The sequence below is a fragment of the Cylas formicarius genome, unplaced genomic scaffold (genome assembly GCF_029955315.1).
Source record: "Cylas formicarius isolate icCylForm1 unplaced genomic scaffold, icCylForm1.1 PGA_scaffold_5__7_contigs__length_24384050, whole genome shotgun sequence".
NCBI classification, from domain to species: Eukaryota; Metazoa; Arthropoda; class Insecta; order Coleoptera; family Brentidae; genus Cylas; species Cylas formicarius.
Genome location: NW_026844341.1, coordinates 23,538,920 through 23,559,937, shown reverse-complemented (window position 1 = coordinate 23,559,937; position 21,018 = coordinate 23,538,920). Strand labels below are relative to the sequence as shown.

Genomic DNA, 21,018 nt, shown 5'->3' with positions numbered 1-21,018 from the left:
TGATGCGGCCTTCATTACTGTATAAAGCAAATAGAAATATTTTTTTCTCGAATTTTGATTTGCGGCTAATAATTGAATGGCTAGAGGAACAAGTCTTTTAGATTTTTGTTCGCAAGTGCCAAAAATAAAAGTTATAGTGCTGGACCTTCCGAGTTTTTTGGTTCAAGAATTTTGAATCGGGCGAACAGTTTCAGAGAAAATAATTTTTTTTTGGAAGCCAAAATCTGTCCAAAATTTTTTTCAAACATTTTTAACAAACACTTCTCGATATTTGATGATGCCCAGTTTCATCATTTTAAATGTAAGTGTGGACTTCTCTCTGCCCAATCTGAAGTTAGTAACTGCAAATTTAGGGCACCAATTACATTTTTTAATATTGCAAGAAATAGGTGAAACCGTAAAATACAAAAGTTTTAGCTGTGTATGCGGGCTTTATTGTCATGTAAAAGAAACTGATATCTGAAACACAGTGCTTTAGTTGTCGACCTATTATTTTCATTAACAGGAGGATCCATTTATCAGTTTTTTTTAATTTGCGGCGCACCCTGTATATTTTTGAAAAATTATCAAGAATAAAAGTTTACGGAGCCAAATCTTCTGCGTCTTCTCGTTCATGAATGTTTTCGGTTCCGTAAATGGTTTTCGCGAAATGATCTTTTCCTTTGACCTTTGCAAACGCAGTTTTTAATTTTTAAAAAATACTTCCCTACCCCCCCAGCCCCCCAGTTTCAACACGTTCCGTCACGGAGCCAAGCTTCATATGTGTGCCAAATTTGAAGTCGATAACATCAAATTTCGCATACTTTTCGCGTTTAGCCATATTTTTAACGGATTTTGATTTGCGGTTAATAATTTATTCCCAAAAAGTACAATTTTCACGGTCGTTTGGATTTTTTCCACAATTCAAAAACCCTGTATATAATCGAAAAAATGCCTAAAATAAAAGTCATAGCTCCAGATCTCCCGCATTTTCTGTCCCAGAAATTTTGCTGATCGGTTGAATAGTTTTTGAGAAAATCTTGTTTTTCTAGAAAAACAAAATTAAAGAAAATTTTTCAAATTTTTTGAAAAAATATTTGGTGACATTTCACTACTCTCAATTTCTGCTGTTTAGATGTGCGTACGGACTTTTACTTCCTTGCCAAACTTGAAGTCGATGACTACATATTAGAGACACCTATGACGTTTTAGAATAAAGCACAGAATATTCCGAACACCCTGTACAATGTGTGAAAACCTTAAATACCAAAGTTCACAGAATCACAGCCTTCTAGTTATGGCCAATTATCAATATAAAGGGAGCTCAATTTACAGTTTTTTGTAAATTACCGACGTACCCTGTACATTTTTAAAAAATCATCAAGAATAAAGGTTTTTGGTCCGGATCTTGCGCGTCGTTTGGTTAAAGAATTGAATCTATCGCATATACCGTCTTGCAGAAATGATTTTTTTTCTCGATACCCGGCAAGTGCGGTTTTTAATTTTTAAAAATAATTCCCGACCCCCCAGCTCCCCCCCACCCAAAGTGTCAATAGGCTTCGTTGCGGAGCTAAACTCAATTTTCAAATTTCAAGTGGATGGCTTCAAATTTTTTCCCACTTATCGTGTTTCATAGCGAAGTCCAAAAAACAGACAAAAATCTAAAAAAAAAAATGGACGCCGTGGTTTGAGCGCACCCATTTTTTACTGGTTTGCGTAGCTCGTGTACGACTTAAAAGGAGCCAAATTTGAAGGTCGTGCTGCAAACCGTTCAAAAGATATAGCCAATTAATGCCGGATCTACAGAGAAACTTAAAACGGATAACGGAGAACAGAAAAAAAAATATTTTTTTTCGACCGTTGCCGAGATACAAGTTTCGTTGCCAAGCGCGTATACTCTTGACGTTTGCAATATTATTCGAGTTGCAAAACGCGTTGTACAACATAACGGGCTTCTGCTGGTGTCGATTGTGCCCCAATATCCACCCATGGGGGCACTTGATAACGCCGATCGCTCTAATTACTTTTTATCTAAAACGCCACTGTCGCGTGTTTGGCCAGTAATTGAATTTTTTTCTTTTGAAACGGTTTAATTGGCGACAACTGCCGCAATTAAAAACAGCTGTGCGCCCGGTATATTTTCTTGCGGGCCGTTATCGATCCCCGCAGAGGGCGCTACTGGTCCGGGGGAAAGTATAGTAGTGGGTTTTCCGCGATTTTCTCGCCGCTTAGTTTTCCATTAACTCTCGCGATTGCCGAGTGCCTCCCGGAGGTAACAGGTAACGCATTGTTTGAAGGGATAGTAGTGTAAATGCGTGGGTTGAAGTATAGTCTGGTTCAAATTAGACGGGTTGACCTATATTGCATTAAATCAACGTTGTGAACATCTTCAAAATGAGTGCTATATTTATATCCACATATTGAACATTGAATAAAATTCCGTTTAAGGTGATTACTGTGCTTTTTTAAAGAAACCAAAGCAGATTCATTTCTTTCAAAAATTTTCTTTTTCAAAACAAAATAAATAAGAATTAAAAGTTCAGATTTTCACGAAATTATGTATTTTAACATGACAATTGTTTCGACAACACCGTGTAATATTTACAAACTACCTGCTACTATATATGCTGAAAAATGACCATAAAACCTTAATTAATGTTTTTGTAAGAATTTAAAAGGAGAAGCATTTCAATCTAATTGAACGTTTGTTAATCTCCATGGCTTCCAATAAATTTAATTTTCTGCTTTTTGTGGCTGTATGTAAAATATCAAAATTGTCGTCAAAACTTTTAGTTCATATTTATTTTGATAAATGGATTTTCATCAAGTAAAAGCCACCTCAGTTCAATATTTCGAACCAAACTGTACCGCGCCTGCTGTTAGAGTTCGCTAGACAAGCTTGGTAGTACTATTTGCAAAACGCCATTTTGTTGGCAACTCTTTGGCCGCTAGTATTTTAGTACCGGCTTCGGAATTGCTGTTTGATTTTTGTATACGGCACTTTGAACGATCCCGCAATATGATACTTGCGTTAAATTTCTAAATTGAAGCGGTTACAGGGATACGGAAAAAGAAATGAGTTCCTTTTTAAAAATTTGGGTACCTGGTTTTTTAAATGCAACATCGGCATCTTAAATGGCATATAATTTATTACATTTTTATGTTCATTATTTCTGATTAATACTTTTTCCTTTATTTTTCTTTCTTTTTTAGCTTTACTTTAGCTGCCATTTGAACTTATAGAACGCTGCAATTTTGGTTGCTATTTCCAAAAGCCTCGTAATACTCCAGAATGTTTATTTTTTAAATGTGTATTATTTAAAAATCAAGTAATAAATAAATTTCCCTAAAAATGGTATGTAATGGTGGCGTACCTTAGTAGTAGTAAAGTAGTAAAGTTTCTATCTAGTTTGATTCTCTGTATACGCCTAACCTACTATCGTTATCCTTTTGATTCTGTACTCTTCTGTTAAATCGAAAATAATTACAATTCAACGTCTTTTATTGGCGTGAGAGGTCCCTACACACTCTTCGGTTTTCTTATATACGTTTTACTGAAACTTTCCTGATCAGCTATTACGTAGCAGCATTATACTCTTAAATTATGTATTTTTAAAAAATTGACACTCAAAGGTGTTCTTGTTAAGTGAAAAACGAAATATTAATTAACTACTGCTGTTTTATTAGCAATGCTGGAGCATAATTCGTTAGTTTCAGTAATATTTCTTGATATTCGTGGCTTTACTGGAGCAAGGATAGAGGAGAAGATCCTAGTATGGGCTCCCTTTTATTCTTCGTTGATAGAGTATTTTGTGTGTGTGTGTGTGTGTGTGTTTGTATAAGGAAATGCAAAATAAAAACTACATTTCGAAACAAAACACTAGCAGAGTAAGATCTAGCTAAAAGAAAAAAAATCTATAAAAATCGCAAACAAACCTATTTCCAAAACATTGCTCATGTGCTCAAATGCAGAATATCTTCCTTGTCATTGTCTTCATCAGCTGGAAGAACTTCTTCATCGTCTTGAACTTGTTTTTTGTTTGTTTCCAATGCCCCTTATTTTCCTTTGTGGGCGGTATTAGTAAAATTTTGCAAGGATCTTTTTAATTCTACTTTGAATGCTGAAGAAGTGACGATTTGCGACTTGGTAGATTTTCTTCTTAAAGTACCTTTGCAATATAGATCTCGGAACTTAGTAGTTTCTAGTTATTAACTGCTTCTATCTATTTTGGTTTCGTTCTGGGAAAAATTGTAATTAGAACAGTTTCAAATATACACACTCGCAAAGTTCATATAATCCAAACACAATCACAAAATTACTAATTCAGAATATTAGAAAAGAAAGTAAACAAATTCGGGGATGCATTCGTTAACAACTAATCATCGACTATACGACCACCAAGTTTTGTCCAACATGCTGTATTCGGTATTTATTTCCCTGTATTTGACTTCTACCCTGAATATTTCTGATTTGGCGTGCAGCACGGCAAGAAAAATAATTCGGGACCCATCGTAAAAACTAATAGTCGGACGGGACCCTACGCATTCCCATATTGATTAAACAAAGAGTGAGAAATCTTGATGCGACCTACTTTTTTCCGTGTCAACCGCGACTGTTCAATAGAGACACGAAAAATTCGTGATTATACTCGTGGCCTAATGGGCCCGCCACATTGTTTTTTTTTTTATAATTAGACTATTTCGGAGCCCCCCGCCCTTTCACGAACCCCACCCCTAAGTAGACCGCAAAACTCGTTAGCTAAAAAGCTCCTTTCCGCTCAGCTACCGAAGTATGTATATTATCCACCCCCCTCATTTGTAGAGGCACACCCTTACGTAAAATTGTTGGCAGTAGAGGCGCCAGTTAGCGTACGAAGTTGTAAAATGAGCATATAGAAGATCACTTCTACTTGTAGAGTCGATAGAGTCTATGCAGGATTGTCCTGAAGTCGAACGAGAGAACCGACCGCGTATTTTACAGTCTGTTCATTGGCATGAGAGAGTAACGAAACGATATAAGGTAGCTGCAAGCTAGTAAAACTCAGTTTTTAGCTGGTTTTCTAATATTACATATTATCTTATATTAATGTGTTTTAAATAAAAAACAAGCTAAATAATTTATTATTTTTTTGATGAGGAGGAGGACTAGGTTGTTTCTTTTGCGATCATTGTTATATTACAGTTATATTTTACTCTATCACTGACTCCAGAATTGTTACAAATAAACTACCTAAAACTTCGTCGACAGGACCTATGTATGTCTCTCTCTTTTTGATATGTCAAATGAGTGTGTCAGTCATAGTTTATTATTGCAAAAGTTGTCTTCTATCGGCTTGTCAGAGTCCTTCATATCTCTTTTTGAATCGTATTTTACTGATCGTACCTCGTACCTGGTAGTACCTCTTCTTTTTTACCCCAGCGTCACGGTGTCCCGCGAGGATTGCTTTTGGGTCCGCTCCTTGTCCTCATTTATATAAATGATGATGACGAATGATCAACTATACACTATTTGCAGACGACACCACAAGTATCTGCGGGAGCTCGTCTCTAAACGAATTAATCGGTAGAAATAAACCGAAATAAAACCCAAAATCTTTTAGTTCACTATTGACGATGTATCGAATTGGTCTGTTCATATTGACTCCTGCGAAAGCTTAAGCAATGTCTTCATACTCAAGTTATGGGGTCACCATATGAGGTGGATCTAGTTACGAGTGTTTCGCCTTCACGAAAAAGCTCTCCGAATTCTTCTTGGTTTCTACTATAGAGAATCCTGTAGAACACATTTTTCCAGCATTCATATTATGACTTTTTGAATTTTTACAAATTGCTTTGTAATATAAAACGCCACGGTACCAAGTCTTTGAAGAGAGCTGTCAAGAATCTACTGACAATAAACTGTTTTTACGAACCTATCTTGGGTAATTGAGAAAGCTTCGTCATTACTCTTTTCAGTAAATGTCAAAACCGTTAATCCAAGTTGTGTTTTTAAATTTTAGAACACCACTGGGTATTGGAACCGTTATGTACTAAATGTTAGCTGTCACTGGTAATACCAGCTGCAAATTCAATTCAACTGAGAACCAGAAGAAACAAGCGAAATTTAAGGAAAAACACTTTTTTTCTTTCTCTCAAATATAAATATAAACTTTTTTATTTGAAAAATTTCCATACTGTATGCTGCAAATGGAATAAAATACATGAGGAAGTTTTCCAGTTTTTTGCCAGTTTTTTCGATATTCGGTGCCACTAAAAAAATTCGTAACGGCCCATTTCGTACGTACAATAACCTAAGTAATGATTTGGGTTAAGTTTCCGCTTTTTTATTCCACCATTAGGATTTCCTCCGCATTTCGTATTTACCGGTAGCGTTTCCAAGGACTATCTTGCATTTTCTTCTATCGTAAGAGCACACAAAAGTATACTCGACGCAGCCAGGAACGCAGTATATTGAAATTCACAGTATAAGAGTTAGTTTAGTTAGGAAAAAGTATTCAACTAAAACGCGCCCGACGTTATTGCTTACAGTGTATCAAAAAATGTCGCAACAAATTGTTAATGGCCCTTCCGGCGACGATAGACGTATCATCGACGAAGACGTTATAACTAAACACTCGGTAAGAACTAGCAGTTAGCGCGAACACAGTTAGACTCAGCTTCGTTTTCTTTCTTCGGTTTGGTCTGCGAAATATGCGGAAGCTGACAGACAGACAGAATGATTACTGAATCATCGAGAAGGAAAGAACGCGGCTAGTCAGTCCATAAACTATGACGTCAATAGTTCATTTGACCCGTTGAATTTTGTAATGCCTCCGCCGCGTTGTTTGTAAAGCGGACATATTTAACTAACCCTATTCGAGTTCGTTAAACCCCCTTTATTCTATTATCGGGAATTGACACTATTTGACACGAGGAATATTATATGGGTGCGTGCCTCTGTAATAACGCATATGGGGTTGCATACCTACTAGTTAAGTCTCACGTAATCCGTATTGTTCCGATGATGCATTTTTCTTTTCTTTTACAAATAAATCTCCATTAGAGAATTTAAAGCCCATCATCGTGCCAAAAAATGTCGCCTTTTTTTGTGTCTTCTGAGGATCGAACCCGGGGTGACCTGTCCGGTGTTAAACATCGATTTAAACACCCATCTGAGGACCATTTCGACGTTAATATATGTCGAAGATCGTAAGAAATAATAATAAATAATGTAATGAAAAAAACGCACTTGACAACTTGTTTTACAATATACGTAGTACCTTTTGCCGCCTTTTCTTTTATTTTCACCATTTTTTTTTTGCCAACGACAAAGATTGGCGCTTCCATCTAGTATGACGGCCGCAGGGAAATACAGCCAATCGTTTGCCTAGTCACCCTTACAAGCAAAAATTTTATGTGACAAAATATAAATCAACTGTTTATGCAAAGACTGCCAAGAACTGCATCCCATTCTTTTCTCTTCTACTTTCCAAAGGCCACTAAACGCGGTCATTATAGTCAATTTCACTGTCCGAATCTTACCGAAAAGTCTTGATCCCGCTTCTGATGTCGGAGATCGTAAGAAAATAAATAATATAATAAAAATAACAAAATAGAAATAGAGAGCTGGTGGGCGAGCGAGACGACATGGGGTTATACTTCTCGGGCATATTAAAAGACTACACATGACACAGCGCTTAAAACAAATCTCTTAATTGATTATTAAAGGGAATTCAGTGATGATTCAAAAATACCAAAGTGGGTTCCATGGGTAAACAATATTACGAATGAAAGAATTATAACTGTTTAGTCTAGACAAAAAACATAGACAAAAAAATAATGTGATCTAACAAGTATTCAAATAGCGGCAACGTGATCAGTATAAATATGGCAAATGAATTGCGTTCTTTGTATTGCAAAATAAATATGTTTGATTCGTCTGACATATCTAGAGGGATCTTTTATCGGAAAAGGAAGACATTTAAATTTGCATCGAAAACTGCTCGATCCAATATTCCAAAAACGCGAAATTGATCGGACCCGCGACCTTCCACGGATATTTGTCATCGGCGTCAAATTTTATCGTTGCGACCTAAAACGATTGGAATGTAATAATATGTTCCATACGGGAGCGGGTTGAGCCTGGCACCGCCTCCAAACCAGATACCAAAGACCTTCTTCACACGAATCCGTATTGAGTTTCCAGCCTTTTTCTTCTTTAAGTAAAAAGTAAAAACGTTTTTTCTTTCTTGCACCTTTTCGTCATATTAATCAAGTCAAAATAAACATTTGAATTAGCCAGAATTCGCATAGAGCTAAAAATTACGTTAAATACACCATTATACACGAAATGTCAAAAATTCCCTTGGATTCGACATGTGCAAAAAATTATTCAAAATCAAACGTTGTACGTTGAGATTTTTTCCATTTTTCTCGAAAACGGTAAGTTTCAAAGTGAAACTAAGTCAGACAAATATGCAGACATTTCCGTATCACTTGATGCATTGTTTTATTCTACTTCTACTACTACTATTAACAATTATTTCTTCATCTTCATTTTCTTCTTCTTGGAGAATCTCCGTTCGCTGTTCTACGAAAAGGGATGCGTCAATTTTCTCTTCATCAATATCGTAACTAATTTCTTCTGTTGTACTTGCTTCAATATCGGAGCAAATCTGGAACTGAAAATAAATGCATACTGGCGAACAAAATAATCCCACTTTTTGGCAGCTACAATTTTTTCTACAACCCGTGTTGCAGTTACAGAAAATACTATTGAGCAGTTTCCCAAGTAGGTCCACTCCGCGATCTATTGTAATGAAGAAAATTTTATCAGATCCTATCCCATTTATTGAAAGTATGGTAATATTGATAACGTTCAAAGTGGAATAGGTTATTTTCTTCTAAATGTTGTTACAATAGATAATTGTCTACTCCTACTTCAATAATTATTTCTTCATCTTCATTTTCTTCTTCTTGGAGAATCTCCGTTCGCCGTTCTAAGAAGAGGGATGCGTCAATTGTCTCTTCATTAGAATCATAAATAATTTCTTCTGTTGTACTTGCTTCAATATCGGAGCAAATCTGGAACTGAAAATAAATGCATACTGGCGAACAAAATAATCCCACTTTTTGGCAGCTACAATTTTTTCTACAACCCGTGTTGCAGTTACAGAAAATACTATTGAGCAGTTTCCCAAGTAGGTCTACTCCGCGATCTATTGTAATGAAGAAAATTTTATCAGATCCTATTCCATTTATTGAAAGTATGGTAATATTGATAACGTTCAAAGTGGAATAGGTTGTTTTCTTCTAAATGTTGTTACAATAGATAATTGTCTACTCCTACTTCAATAATTATTTCTTCATCTTCATTTTCTTCTTCTTCTTCTTACCACAACCCGTATTATCATACTTCCACTTTAATCTCCTTTTAATAGTTTTATTATCTATAGTTGAATTTTTGCCAACTTTTCCTGACCCATTTTCACGATAAAACTTACCGTTTTCAAGGAAAATGGCAAAAAACTCAATTTTGTACGTTTGACCTTGAATAAAATTGTTTGCACAAGTAGAATCGAAGGGGATTTTGACATTTCATGTATAATGGAATATTTAACGTATCTGCCAATTTTCAGCTCTATGCGAATTTCGCCTAAGTTTTGATTTATTTTTGTTTATTTTTACTGGATTTTATAGAGCCGCCGCCGAAACGATTTCATCCCCCGCGCCCGTGATCGATTTCCATGCTATTTATATCACATAACTCATTACGCGGTCGCTTCGTTTAATATTTATCCGAGTTATTTGCATGTAACGTAGCCGAAACAACCGTCGATCAATTACGACGCCTCCGACAACCCCCCTCAGTCTCCCCGCGGGCCCCAGCAGCCCCCCGGCGCCGGTCAGGTCTTCAACCGACCCCCCTTGAACCGACTTGACAGCCGCTCCGGGCTCTTCAGGCCGCCGTTCCCCCACGTCCAACCCCCGAGACTTCCCCAACAACCTCCCAGGCAACAGTTCGTTCAAAGGGGTCCTCCCCCGGGACCTGGTGGACCTCAACGTCCCCCGGTGTTGGTTAGTACGTTCCCCAATGTCCTCGACAAGCTGATTAACTCCTGCAATAATCAGGCACCTAGTGGAGCCCCCGTATACCCCCAAGCGAGACCGAATTTCAGACCCCCGTTTCCGAGATCGCCTCTGCCGAATCAGAGGCCGCCCATTTTCCAGCAGAGATCTCTTCCGGCCGCGCTTGGCCCGAGGCCGTTCTTCGGCGAAGAGAGTTTGTATAGGTAACACCATCTGGGTTCGAAGTTGCTTCGCTCTAAAACGTCGCGTTGATCTGTAGATCGCAAACTCTGGATTCCTCCGAGATAGAGCTTTCGAGGAATGTGGAAAACGCGAGGGGTCCACCCGCCGAACCCAGACCGCCCTCCATAGCTTCGAATAGAAGCTACAGCGTCCCGTCCCCGAATCCTTTGCCCACCTTTCGAAGATCCGGGAGTAGCGATTCTTTGGAGGCTTCTAGACGTGGGTCCGCGGAGAGTGTCGGCAAAAAGGGAGACGAGGAGTCGTCGCGACCGAGTTCTAGAATGGACAGGATTGTCGAGAACGGAGATAAAACAGCCGACCAACCGGACAACCACGCTCAGAGTTATCCGATAATAAATAAAGAAGTTGAAAGAGATTCTTCACCCGCTAATCCGATAATAACCAAGGAAGCAAATTCGCCAGTTGTGATAAAAGGGGAACAGCAGGAGAAGGACGACGAGATGGAAAAGTTACGCGATGTAGCCAAGGCCAACGAAGAGGAGAGGAAGATCGCGGAAGATAACGCTCGCAAGGAAAACGCCAAGAAGGATATGAATTTGCAGCTGGTTTCGAAAATTAAAAAAGGTTACTATTAACGAGAGGCGACTCGACTGCTTCGCAGGGTCCCTGTGATGCTAATTACGGGTTTTGTATTGTTTCAGAAGGGGACGACAGCGGCGTCGACGAGTCCACGCAGGGAAACGTAAGTACTTTTGGATTTTTTCCCGCATTGTGCCTGTTTCGGGGGCGAGTTATCACCCGCGTTCACGTGTAATAACTAATGCTGACATGCTTGCGTGTTCGGCTGGATAATTTGCGGAAATGGAATTATACCTTCCGTGTAAGCGCGGCCAAGAATTTTTAAAGCATCTCTTCCACTATAAATTACCTTTCACGTACACGGAGACGAATTACAATAATTAATGAGTAGTTTAAACGAAACTTACGAAAGAAAACCTGTATTGTCGGTCCTGCACATCTCTTCTCGAATAGACGTACCAAGATCCACCACGGTAGATCATTAGAATAGTTTGACCATCTGCAGGATCAGTCGAGCAATGGAGACGCCAGGTCGCCTAGGAAATCGTCCAAAAGCAGGACATCGTCCACAACCCCAACCAAAAGCAGCAGGTCCTTGTCCCGGAGTTCCAAAGCACCGAGTCTACAGTCACCAGATTCGACAGTCACTACTCCCGGATCGGCTGATAAGAAAAGTAAAGTACCGAATTGTCCCACTGAAAAACCCTAATATTATTGATACGTGTGAAGTTAGCGACGAATGGCAATAAAGAAATGCTATTAAATAACAAAATTTAGGGGCGGGGGGTTAAGGCTATAAAAAGCGCCTCATAAAAGGAACCCCCTAGCTTCCGTCCAAGCTATCATAACCGCGTTCTTTGAATTAAAAGAAAGAAAAGACGAATTTTTGAATAATTCAAATGATATTAAAAATTGGTGTTAAAAGAGGAACTCTCTACCTGCCGTCGAAGGTATCATAAACCCTTACACGATGAAAGCAAAAATTTTTAAGGATATTACACAGCTGCCCCTGGCGGCTGTCGAAAACGTAATCACGTTTTTAAAAATTAACAAGATAAAATTTGGGGGGGACATTTGAAAGGGTCTTAGAAAGCTTCCTTCAAAATGGGACCCTCTCGCTGCCGTCGAAAGCATCATAAACGTTTCGATTAATTAATAGAATGAGAACGAAATTTGCCAAAATAAAAACTATACGTAACCCATGGTTTCACACGATGAAATTTGGAGGGGACATTTGGAAAGGTCTGAGAGAGCTTTCTTCAAAAGTGGAATCCCCTAGCTGCTGCCGAAAGTATCACAAACATATTTTTGACATATAATCTTGATGTTGTAATTCTAAAAATCCGTACAGGGTAGCTTGGACGATATCTATGGGGTTACATTTGTGAAGCGTAGTTCTTAATAGTGTCTCGGACGTCTCTACGCTAACAAATTGCGTTATTCAATAGCATTTCTTTTTGGCAATTTTTAGTTTTCATAAAAAAATATTGATGCAAACGCCAATGACCCTAATAGTGCAGGATCCGAACTAGGATCGACCTTCGTCATAGTGCCAACCAGATAAAAATAACGTTTTATCTAATAAAATAAGTGAAAAGTATATACTATACACAATATGCAACTCCACAGTAGCTTACCTTTTTTAGTCCCTATTACCTGGTAGCTGAGGTCAAACAGGTAAGTTGATGTTAATAATTGCACTATTTTGTCAACCAATCCAAACAAATTTGGTCATAGTTGTGCTAGTTGTAAAACATTTAAATAAACACATAAAAAAAGGTCCACATAAACAAAATAGTAAAAAACAAAATAAAATAAAATAAAACGGAATGGAATAGATAGATAAAGACCCAACCCTAGCATGACAAACGTTGGTTTTCCAAAATATTAATATTAATATAAGAGTCGACACGACAGTAAGAACTAATATAACTAAAAAACACGAAAAGCGAAGTTCAAGACCAAGAAATATTCCACGTACCTTTCGTCGTAGAAAAGAATACAATGCTAGGATATAATTAATTGACAGTAGATCAAATGATCATTAAGTAGATTGTAACAGAACAATAAATTCTTTAAAAAAATTCTTTATTAAACAATATCAATAATATACTACCAAAAGTGATACATACATACTAATAACAGTAATAAAATATTCAGGATCAGAATCTCCGGAATGATACAACATTATGATCAAGTCAGAAGGATCTTCTTCTTCGTTTTCTTTTTCTGTCATCTCTAAAATATTATTTATTTTTAAAGGCGTCTCACTCAAATAATCATCCATAAAGTTTCTATTCAATTTCGTTTCGGCGTTGGAATTTACTTTAATCAATTTTTGATTCTGTTGAAATATCTGATATACTTCATGGAATCTTCAACATTTTTAACAAATGCATCAAAATCCTCAGTTAATTTTTCGTTAGAATCGGAGTGATAACCTTCGAACTGAGTTGAATTTTGAGTGAACTCAACGTCAGCGTATTTAAAATTATAACTTTAAAGAACAATGTTTTTAAGATGTTTCATTAAAATCAATTACCAAGTCCTTTTTTTACACAAAAAACACTTTTTCTTCGTCATTTTCAATTTTGGAAACAATAAACAACGAGTTTACAAACAGAACGGTGAACACACGCTCTGTAGTCAATTAATTTATCCTTGTTTTTACTAAGCGTGAGGAACATGTGCACTCTCTCGCAGGTGATGGCGTCTGTGCGCAGCATTGTATCCTTTTCTACGACGAGGAGTAAATACGAGGTTAGCGCCAAAATTTCCCGGCCTGACATAGATGCAGCAGCTCCAGTGTCACGATAAAATTGTGTCTTTTTAAAAATATATATCTTAGTAGGCTGCGAAAAACAAATTGAAGTCTTGCGTCAAATTGTTTTTTATTGACAGCATTTTAAACAAGACGTGTCCGAAAAAATGTCGCAAATAACGCAAATCGAGTATAGAGCAGTCATAAAGTTTTTGACAAAAGAAGGGTTAGCACCTAAAATTACTAAAGATAGGCTGGTTCGAGTGATACCACGTAATTCTATTTATTGTTATTGCTATATTTTGTTGTGGTTTTTAGCTGTTATACTCCTGTCTTTCTCTCTCTTTTCCTTTAATGAATGTAATTTTTTTTTACTTAAATTTGAATAAATTATCAGTTTTTTGCATTTCATTGAATGATTCTAACTTAACATACGTATTTTTTCAGAAGTGCCCATGAACAAAATTCAAGTTGGATCGGCCCCCTCTCCGAACTTGAAGGTGGTCAGATCCAAAATAGGCTCCCTGGACAACGCTAGTTACAAGCCGGGAGGCGGGAAAGTAAAAATCGAAAACAAGAAACTCGATTTTAAACACGCCGGGCCGAGGATCGAAGCCAAGAACGAGAAATACGTTCCCAAAGCGGGCGAGAAGAAGGTATAAGCGTAACCCGGTAGGGGTTTCGGGTTCTATCGCGCCTCTCGTTCCAGATCTTGCACCAAAAGCTTCAATGGAACGCCAAATCCAAAATCGGCTCGTTGGACAACGCCGCGTACAAACCGAAAGGCGGCGACAGGAAAATCGAGACCGTGAGGTTGGATTTCAAGGAAAAAGCCAAGCCCAAGGTCGGCTCCAAGGACAACATCAAGCATATCGCTGGCGGCGGGGACGTCAAGGTGAGTTCCGATTCGAAAACCACGCGTTTTCGACGAATCCTGTTATTTTCCCAAACTACAACTGGGTTTGTTTTCGAAAAGAAACGGGACAGCGTTACGGAAGGGCAGGTCCCTGTAGCCGAAGGCGGTGTAAGTAAAACGAAGACGTCTAGAGGCTGTTGTAAATAGGCACTGCTCACGTTTTTGAGTATTTCACTGAGGCTAATGCACAAAAGTGTTGTAGAAGTACATATATTCGCAAAATTGTACAGCGGCTGACGTTGATATCGACTTGTGGTAGCTCTAATTCGGCGCGGATTTCTATTTTATTTCCGAAAGGCTACCCAAGCAGGTAAAGATCTTAAAAGCTATAAAAAGAGATTAACCATTACTCTGTGAATTAACTATTACTTAGTATTAGTAAAATATTATTATTATTAAAATTTATTGTTGTAGCAGTATAAATTTAATCTATTCAATTCAGCTTCATCAAAGCTTTAAAAGCGATTTGTTGTTGGGTGAGCCGAAACGATCGGTACGCAAATGACGTTTCGTTTTTTCGAGGGTTGTCCTGAACCACCCTCTGCCCCGAGTGGACCGCGAAAACGGTTCCAACCTGTCGGAATATGCAAATGGGGTAATTTTTTTATGAACCGACGTCGCAAAAAGGCTTAATGAGTTGCGTGGGGGTAGCGGGAAAAATCATATTATCTTTATTTATTTATGGGTTTATGTAATATTGTAAAATGAAAAAAAACTTCTTGGAATTTACATGCCGACGTCATATTCCAGTAAATAACCCCTGGAGACTTGACCGCCTTCCTGTCGGCTGTTAAATAACGCATTGCGCGGAAAAACGAAATTCGCTTAATTCGTCGTTTAAAATGGCGTCGAAAATAGCACGGAGACGCCGTCGAACACGGAAAGAAGTGAAAGTAACCGCCGACACCGACGATCGCGAAATTTTCTTGCCTAGTTTAAATAGCCTAGCGATTTGCTTTCAGCTTGCCGTCCCCCTTCGTGTTAAGGGGTTGTTTCGGATAACCCCGGCGAAATCTTCCGGCATATCGATCCCGTGGGAATTGCGCCTTATTTTCGGAGAACACAAATTTAATTTGATTTGTGTAACCAAAATAATTTTATTTGTAGTTTTTTTTTCTGTAAACGAGAGATTAAAATAGTAAGTGCAAGGTGGGCCAAATTGGACATTTTTACAAGGAAACTCGTCCTTTTAAACCGAGAACTACTGGTACTGTGTGTTCCTGCTGACATTGCAGGATTGTTTTTAACGGCTCCTGAAACTAACATTTGGTGCAACTCATAAAGAATGAATGTACAAATTGCTTGTTGTCGTGAATTACTCTCGACATCTGTAATATACTTATTTGAAGAACTAAATTAAAAACCACGTATTAATAGAAATTCACAAGTTAACAACTACCAGAATTCAGGCTACTTGTCCAAAATTGAATCGGACTCGAACAAAATACCAAGTTTTTCTTTGTGCAAAAACTTCATATATTTCACTAAGCCAAGGATTTTAATTTGGTTTTTTTTTATTTTGTTGGCGTACTCTTCCACACCATAGAGACAATTTTCAATAAGCAGCACTTTAATAATAGTTTTTACACCTCAAAAGCCATATGTCTGTATCTATCTGGCAGCACATTGTACAAGTTAATGTTTGTAGCATTTTTGTCTGATGTAACAAGTCCGGGCTTTGGAACTCTTATAAGATTTTTTGCAAGTGTTTGATAACTATGAGATACACCTTCAAATGTACGTTTGTTAATTTCTAAAAGATTTATCTTATATATCTTATATTTTTTAAAATATGGAGTACAGTATTTATTGTGCTTAGCCTCAGCAAGGATTCTTATAGCCCTTTTCTACATCCTGAATATTTGAACGGCATTGACAGAGTTTCCCCATAATATTGTGCCATGTGAGAATCAAATAAAGCATAATACACTGTCATTAGGGCATTTTGGTATATGATCTTTCCAGTCAAGTCTACTATCGAGTGTAATGCCAAGTAATTTAGCCGACTGCCGTTCGCCGTTGTTGTATTTATCTAGCGAAAAGAATATTTTTTGAGTTTGGTCCGTATTCAGTTTCAAATAATTGTTTTTAAACCAATTGTTCGCATTGCTCTCCAGTTCCCCAATAATGTTATGTAGGTCATTCGAATTCGGACCATATAAGGTAAAACATGCACTATAAAAAATACAAGGCCGAGTACGGACCCTTGGGAGACCCCACCGGAGACCTTCACCAAACTGTTCCCTGTCTAATAAATAAGATTTTGTTAGCTTGAGGGTTCTGCCGCGAAATCCATACCTAAACAGCTTCTGTTTAAGAAGATCGTGCGAGATACACTCGAAGGCCTTGCTAAGGTCACACATTGCCAACGCCACCCGATTTCCAGTCTCAAGACCCACCACCACATCTCCCACAACCTTACTTATCATTTGTACGGTAGAGCGCCCCTCCCTAAATCCAAACTGCTCATTCCCAAAGATATCCTGCTGCTCAAAAAAATTAACTATTTGTGGTTTTATAATCCTTTCAAATATCTTACCGATATGTGGCGATTATTAATATCGCCGCTCTTAAAGATTGGAATAACTTTAGTAATTTTTTAAGTATCTGGAAAAATGCCATATTAAAAAAGAAGATAAGTGGAATTACCAGAACATCTATAAGGTTTTTTGACATTGATTTCATAAGCGTCAGAGCAATTAGACTTTCTTAAACTGGGAATCGATGCTTTCACTTCTAATTCAGTAAACAAAGTTAAGTGCAAAAGAATGAAATAACACTCCTAGCTTCTTTGCAAGAATTGCAAATTTCAATTGAGTATCGTTTAATTTTTATGTAAAGTTTTCTCTTTACTTGATCCTACTCAAAAGAATGTCTAAGTCAAAAAAGCGCTACATTTTATTGGCAAATGCTTGTACCTTCCTGTACAGAAGAATATTTTTTGCTAAAAGAATATGCTTTGAAACCTGTTAGCCCAACTACGAAAAGTATGTAATACATGTTATAAAAATGAAAAATATTTAAAAAATAACTGTACAAAAATAAAACAGAATCATTAATAAATAAAAAAGTAAAATAACATAAAAATTTTAGATAGAAAACAAGAAACTGGATATCCACGCCACCAGCAAGGTGGGATCGCTGGACAACGTGAAGCACAAGCCCGGCGGAGGCGAGAAGAAGATCTTCGACGACAAGGAGTACCTGAAGCACAAGTCGGAAAGGTCGAGTATGGAACATTCCTTGTCCGGTTCGCAGGTGAGTGTGGGATCTCGAAAATTCCCGTTTTTATCATCTGATTGCAGGAACCCGTATATCTCTATACGTTTTACTCAACCGCGGCTTGCCTCGTCAGTTCGCTCTCTTTTTTGTTTAACAAGGACATCAAACTACTCAACTGTCGAGTTGGCAACACTGCATTACACCCGTAGTGTAAACTTTTTGTCATAAAAAATTTGATATTTGTCACGTTTTAGGTTTTTCCTGTGGGTTAGTGATAATTTTAACCCGGATCAATATTGGGAAGCTCGCCGAGTACCGGAAAAATACTATACGTAGATATATCTAACGTTGCATGTCATGGTATCCTAATACGTATTGATTTGGCCGTAATGGACTGTTACGAAAATGGGACATGGCAATGGGAATTTTTAAATAGATATAATTTCGTGAGACCGCCTGCACCCTTATAATCCAAATTCAACCGTTTTTGCTGTCTAAATGCGAGAAATCCAAAAACTTTTTGATACATGCGCCTGTTTCTTTATTTTCTACTTTCAAAAATTTAATTTTCTTCCCAGACCCCAGGATAATACTAACGAGTTTATGCAACTGGCGAGTTGGTCGATTTTATTACTCTATGAACCTTTTGGGGCGACTATACCTCCTCAGTTTCACACGCTGTCATAATACTTATTGCCTTTCTTTTTTCGATAGAATTCGATTCGGTCGCAGCCCGACAAACCAGCGGCGGACGAGAACCTGAACCAGGAACACTGAAACGTGGTCAAAAAATAAATGTTCTCTAGTTGCATTAAGCCGGCGGCCAACTATCGACGGAATCGATAATATTTTTTTATATAACTGATTGGTCGTGATCGCAACGTCGATAGTTTCCGTTCCGATAACCGATAACCACTTTTCCCAGCGTTACCCTATAAATCTAGCCATAGAATATCTCTGTATAAAATCGATTTAAATCCCCGAGCATGTGTAAGTTAATTTTGCATGCACCTAAAGTTGTATAGGAGTAACACCGCTTTTTGTTATCCAGGTACGGGGCTTCCTATGTTGACGGGAAAAATGTGGAGGGGATGATTTTTGGTTTCTGCCGAAAAAAAGGTTGAGTAATATTAATATAATTGAATTTTTCGCGTCGATTTGGAAGCTCCAAATAATTAAATTGGGTAATAAATATAACACACTAATTAAGATAACTCAAAAGCGTAGCTTGTTTTTTTCCTTAACGGGCTTGATGGCAAGCAATTTTTTTACGACCAATGGTTTGTAGGAGACTCCATCGTTTTTAGTTTTTAAGGCAGTTCTGTTGACATTTAGTAGTTTTAAGTCTTTGAGTTGTCAAAAAACGAGATATTTACTGACACGACGTTACAGCGTTAAGTTTTTTGACAATACGGACAGCACCCGTTAGAGTATCAAATATGTTGCTGTATTTTTGGATTTCTAATTTTTTTTTTTAACAATAAGCCTGTGTTTTGTTAGTTCTAAGATAAGTATAAAAATAAAACTCTGCAATTATTACATAGCGTAGTTTTGATTAGCTTTCACGTTGTATTTTTAATTCGCCACTTCACGAGTAAGTAGATTTGACGGCACCCACTCACCACCTATTTTTCAAAGTAGTGCTCACTACAAGGTGATCTTTCCACTGTCAATTATTTTAATATTTTCAATTTCCCCACACATACAAGCTGACGCCGCTACTTTTTCGTGAAACCAAAGATGCCACTGGCGAAATTTTCATGGCCCTTTCAGTTTTTGAGATACAGATCTAAATTAGCAGATTGGCAGGCGGATAACTTATAGAAAATGTGAAAACTGTCTCTTGTATTACCTTTCCAGTAGAACTTCCGCATTCGTAGTATACAGGGCCATGTCAAAAAGTTATGTGAACATACTTGTTTTTTAGTGGAACACCTTGTATATTTGTAAACTATAAAATATGCCTTTTTTTATGTATTAATATGTGCACTTAAATAAACTGCTGAAAGTCGATCCAAAAATCGAGAATATTTGTTTTGTTTGTTGTCATAAACAATAGTCAAAAGTTGGAGAAAATGTGCATTATTATATATTTTGGCATAGGTAAAAAAAAGAGTCTATAAATAAACGGGGTGTTACATTAAAAAAAATAAAGTTGGCCCCGTATACTAATTGCAACGCCAGAATTGCCTTCTACGGGAAACCGGGAAAAGTTATATAAGAGCCTAAAAATGCAATACGCAATTTAGCCATGTATCTTAAAACCAAAAACGTTTTCTTACAGAGATACCCCTCAAAAGTGCCCAAAGTTGGACTTCCTGTACTATATCTCCATTATTTTTTACTGTCGTGAAAAATTCTTTTAATAAGTCTGCCGGAAAATCAAGAGATAAATATTTTCAATTTCAAAAATTTAAATCACACCTTTTCTTCTTGAATTTTAATGCGACGCTGAAAAACTTATTGGGAAAAAAAGATATTAAAAAAAAGGTATTTCCTATGATCCCGTATCTTTCATTCCGCTGCACTTGGTTTTCGCTAAACAACAGGTAAATAACAACTAAGGCACCACTTAAAATGTGAAGCATCAAACATAGAATTAATAAATTTGAAACTGAAATTTCAAAACTGCTACTAAATCTAACTGAACTTTACAGTTCGAACTAAAAAAAAAATCAAGATTTCTAATACCATATTTTCGTGAAAATCAAAGACATTGGAAAATTATTGCTGCATTTCTTCCCGGAATTGCATCTAGCCTCACTCATGAATTAAAAAAATGGAGGGTGCTTATACTTCATTTCTTCATTTAAAAATTCTTTAGGATCTCCCGCGAAGCTTCGGTGCAGGCGAAACGACAGATGATATTTTCGGCCCCTGATGATATTTTCTTATACTCGAAACGCGTCAAATAGATTCGAAGGATGTTTCTTCAACAGGAAGCCGAACACAACGCGACCGCTTACACAGACTTCGCGTCCCTTCAATACGAACCAATAACAAGCGCGAGAAGAAGGACGCTCGAAATGGTCCAGGAAGAAAGGTACCTGTCGTCCGGAAGGTTTTCAAGAACCGGATCTGTGCGATCTCGAAAATCGGCAAAAGACACTCCCAGACCGCAGTGGCGTATCTAATCGGCTCTAGTTTAAGCTTTCCCACGTGTAAATCAAATCCAACAGGCAACGCAACATGAGTAGAAACCAAACTTGTAATCTCATTCTAGCAAGCGCATTTTACACTTTTATAGACAACGCTAAGGTTTCTATGGAGAAACATGGCCTCTTTGTGTAATAAATAGAATACGCTATAA

General features: G+C 37.5%; 1 protein-coding gene across 5 annotated transcripts; it reads left to right on the top strand.

Moving 5' to 3' along the window:
* Positions 1 to 2,230: 2,230 nt before the first annotated feature.
* LOC132702543 (microtubule-associated protein tau) lies at positions 2,231 to 20,963 on the top strand. Of its 5 annotated transcripts, none has more exons than XM_060671229.1 (11): positions 2,231 to 2,258; positions 6,508 to 6,596; positions 9,781 to 10,250; positions 10,307 to 10,854; positions 10,932 to 10,972; positions 11,315 to 11,483; positions 14,018 to 14,226; positions 14,280 to 14,465; positions 14,547 to 14,594; positions 17,580 to 17,744; positions 20,648 to 20,963. In XM_060671229.1, the coding sequence occupies exons 2-11, from the start codon at positions 6,519 to 6,521 to the stop codon at positions 20,840 to 20,842; spliced, it is 2,109 nt and encodes a 702-aa protein (XP_060527212.1). In that variant the 5' UTR covers positions 2,231 to 2,258; positions 6,508 to 6,518; the 3' UTR covers positions 20,843 to 20,963. The 5 variants fall into 5 exon arrangements, with proteins under 5 accessions (XP_060527212.1, XP_060527216.1, XP_060527213.1 ...); XM_060671232.1 differs by lacking the exon at positions 2,231 to 2,258 and having other exon boundaries at positions 3,582 to 6,596; positions 9,781 to 10,035; positions 10,090 to 10,250; XM_060671233.1 differs by lacking the exons at positions 2,231 to 2,258; positions 20,648 to 20,963 and adding an exon at positions 17,792 to 18,416 and having other exon boundaries at positions 3,579 to 6,596.
* Positions 20,964 to 21,018: the final 55 nt, after the last annotated feature.

What these genes read in the sequence shown, in the direction of transcription:
- LOC132702543 (XM_060671229.1), top strand. Translation starts at nt 6,519, where the DNA reads ATGTCGCAACAAATTGTTAATGGCCCTTCCGGCGACGATAGACGTATC. An exon ending in ACGAGTCCACGCAGGGAAAC is followed by an intron (nt 10,973 to 11,314) that starts GTAAGTACTTTT and finishes GACCATCTGCAG; the next exon opens with GATCAGTCGAGCAATGGAGA. An exon ending in CTGGCGGCGGGGACGTCAAG is followed by an intron (nt 14,466 to 14,546) that starts GTGAGTTCCGAT and finishes GTTTTCGAAAAG; the next exon opens with AAACGGGACAGCGTTACGGA.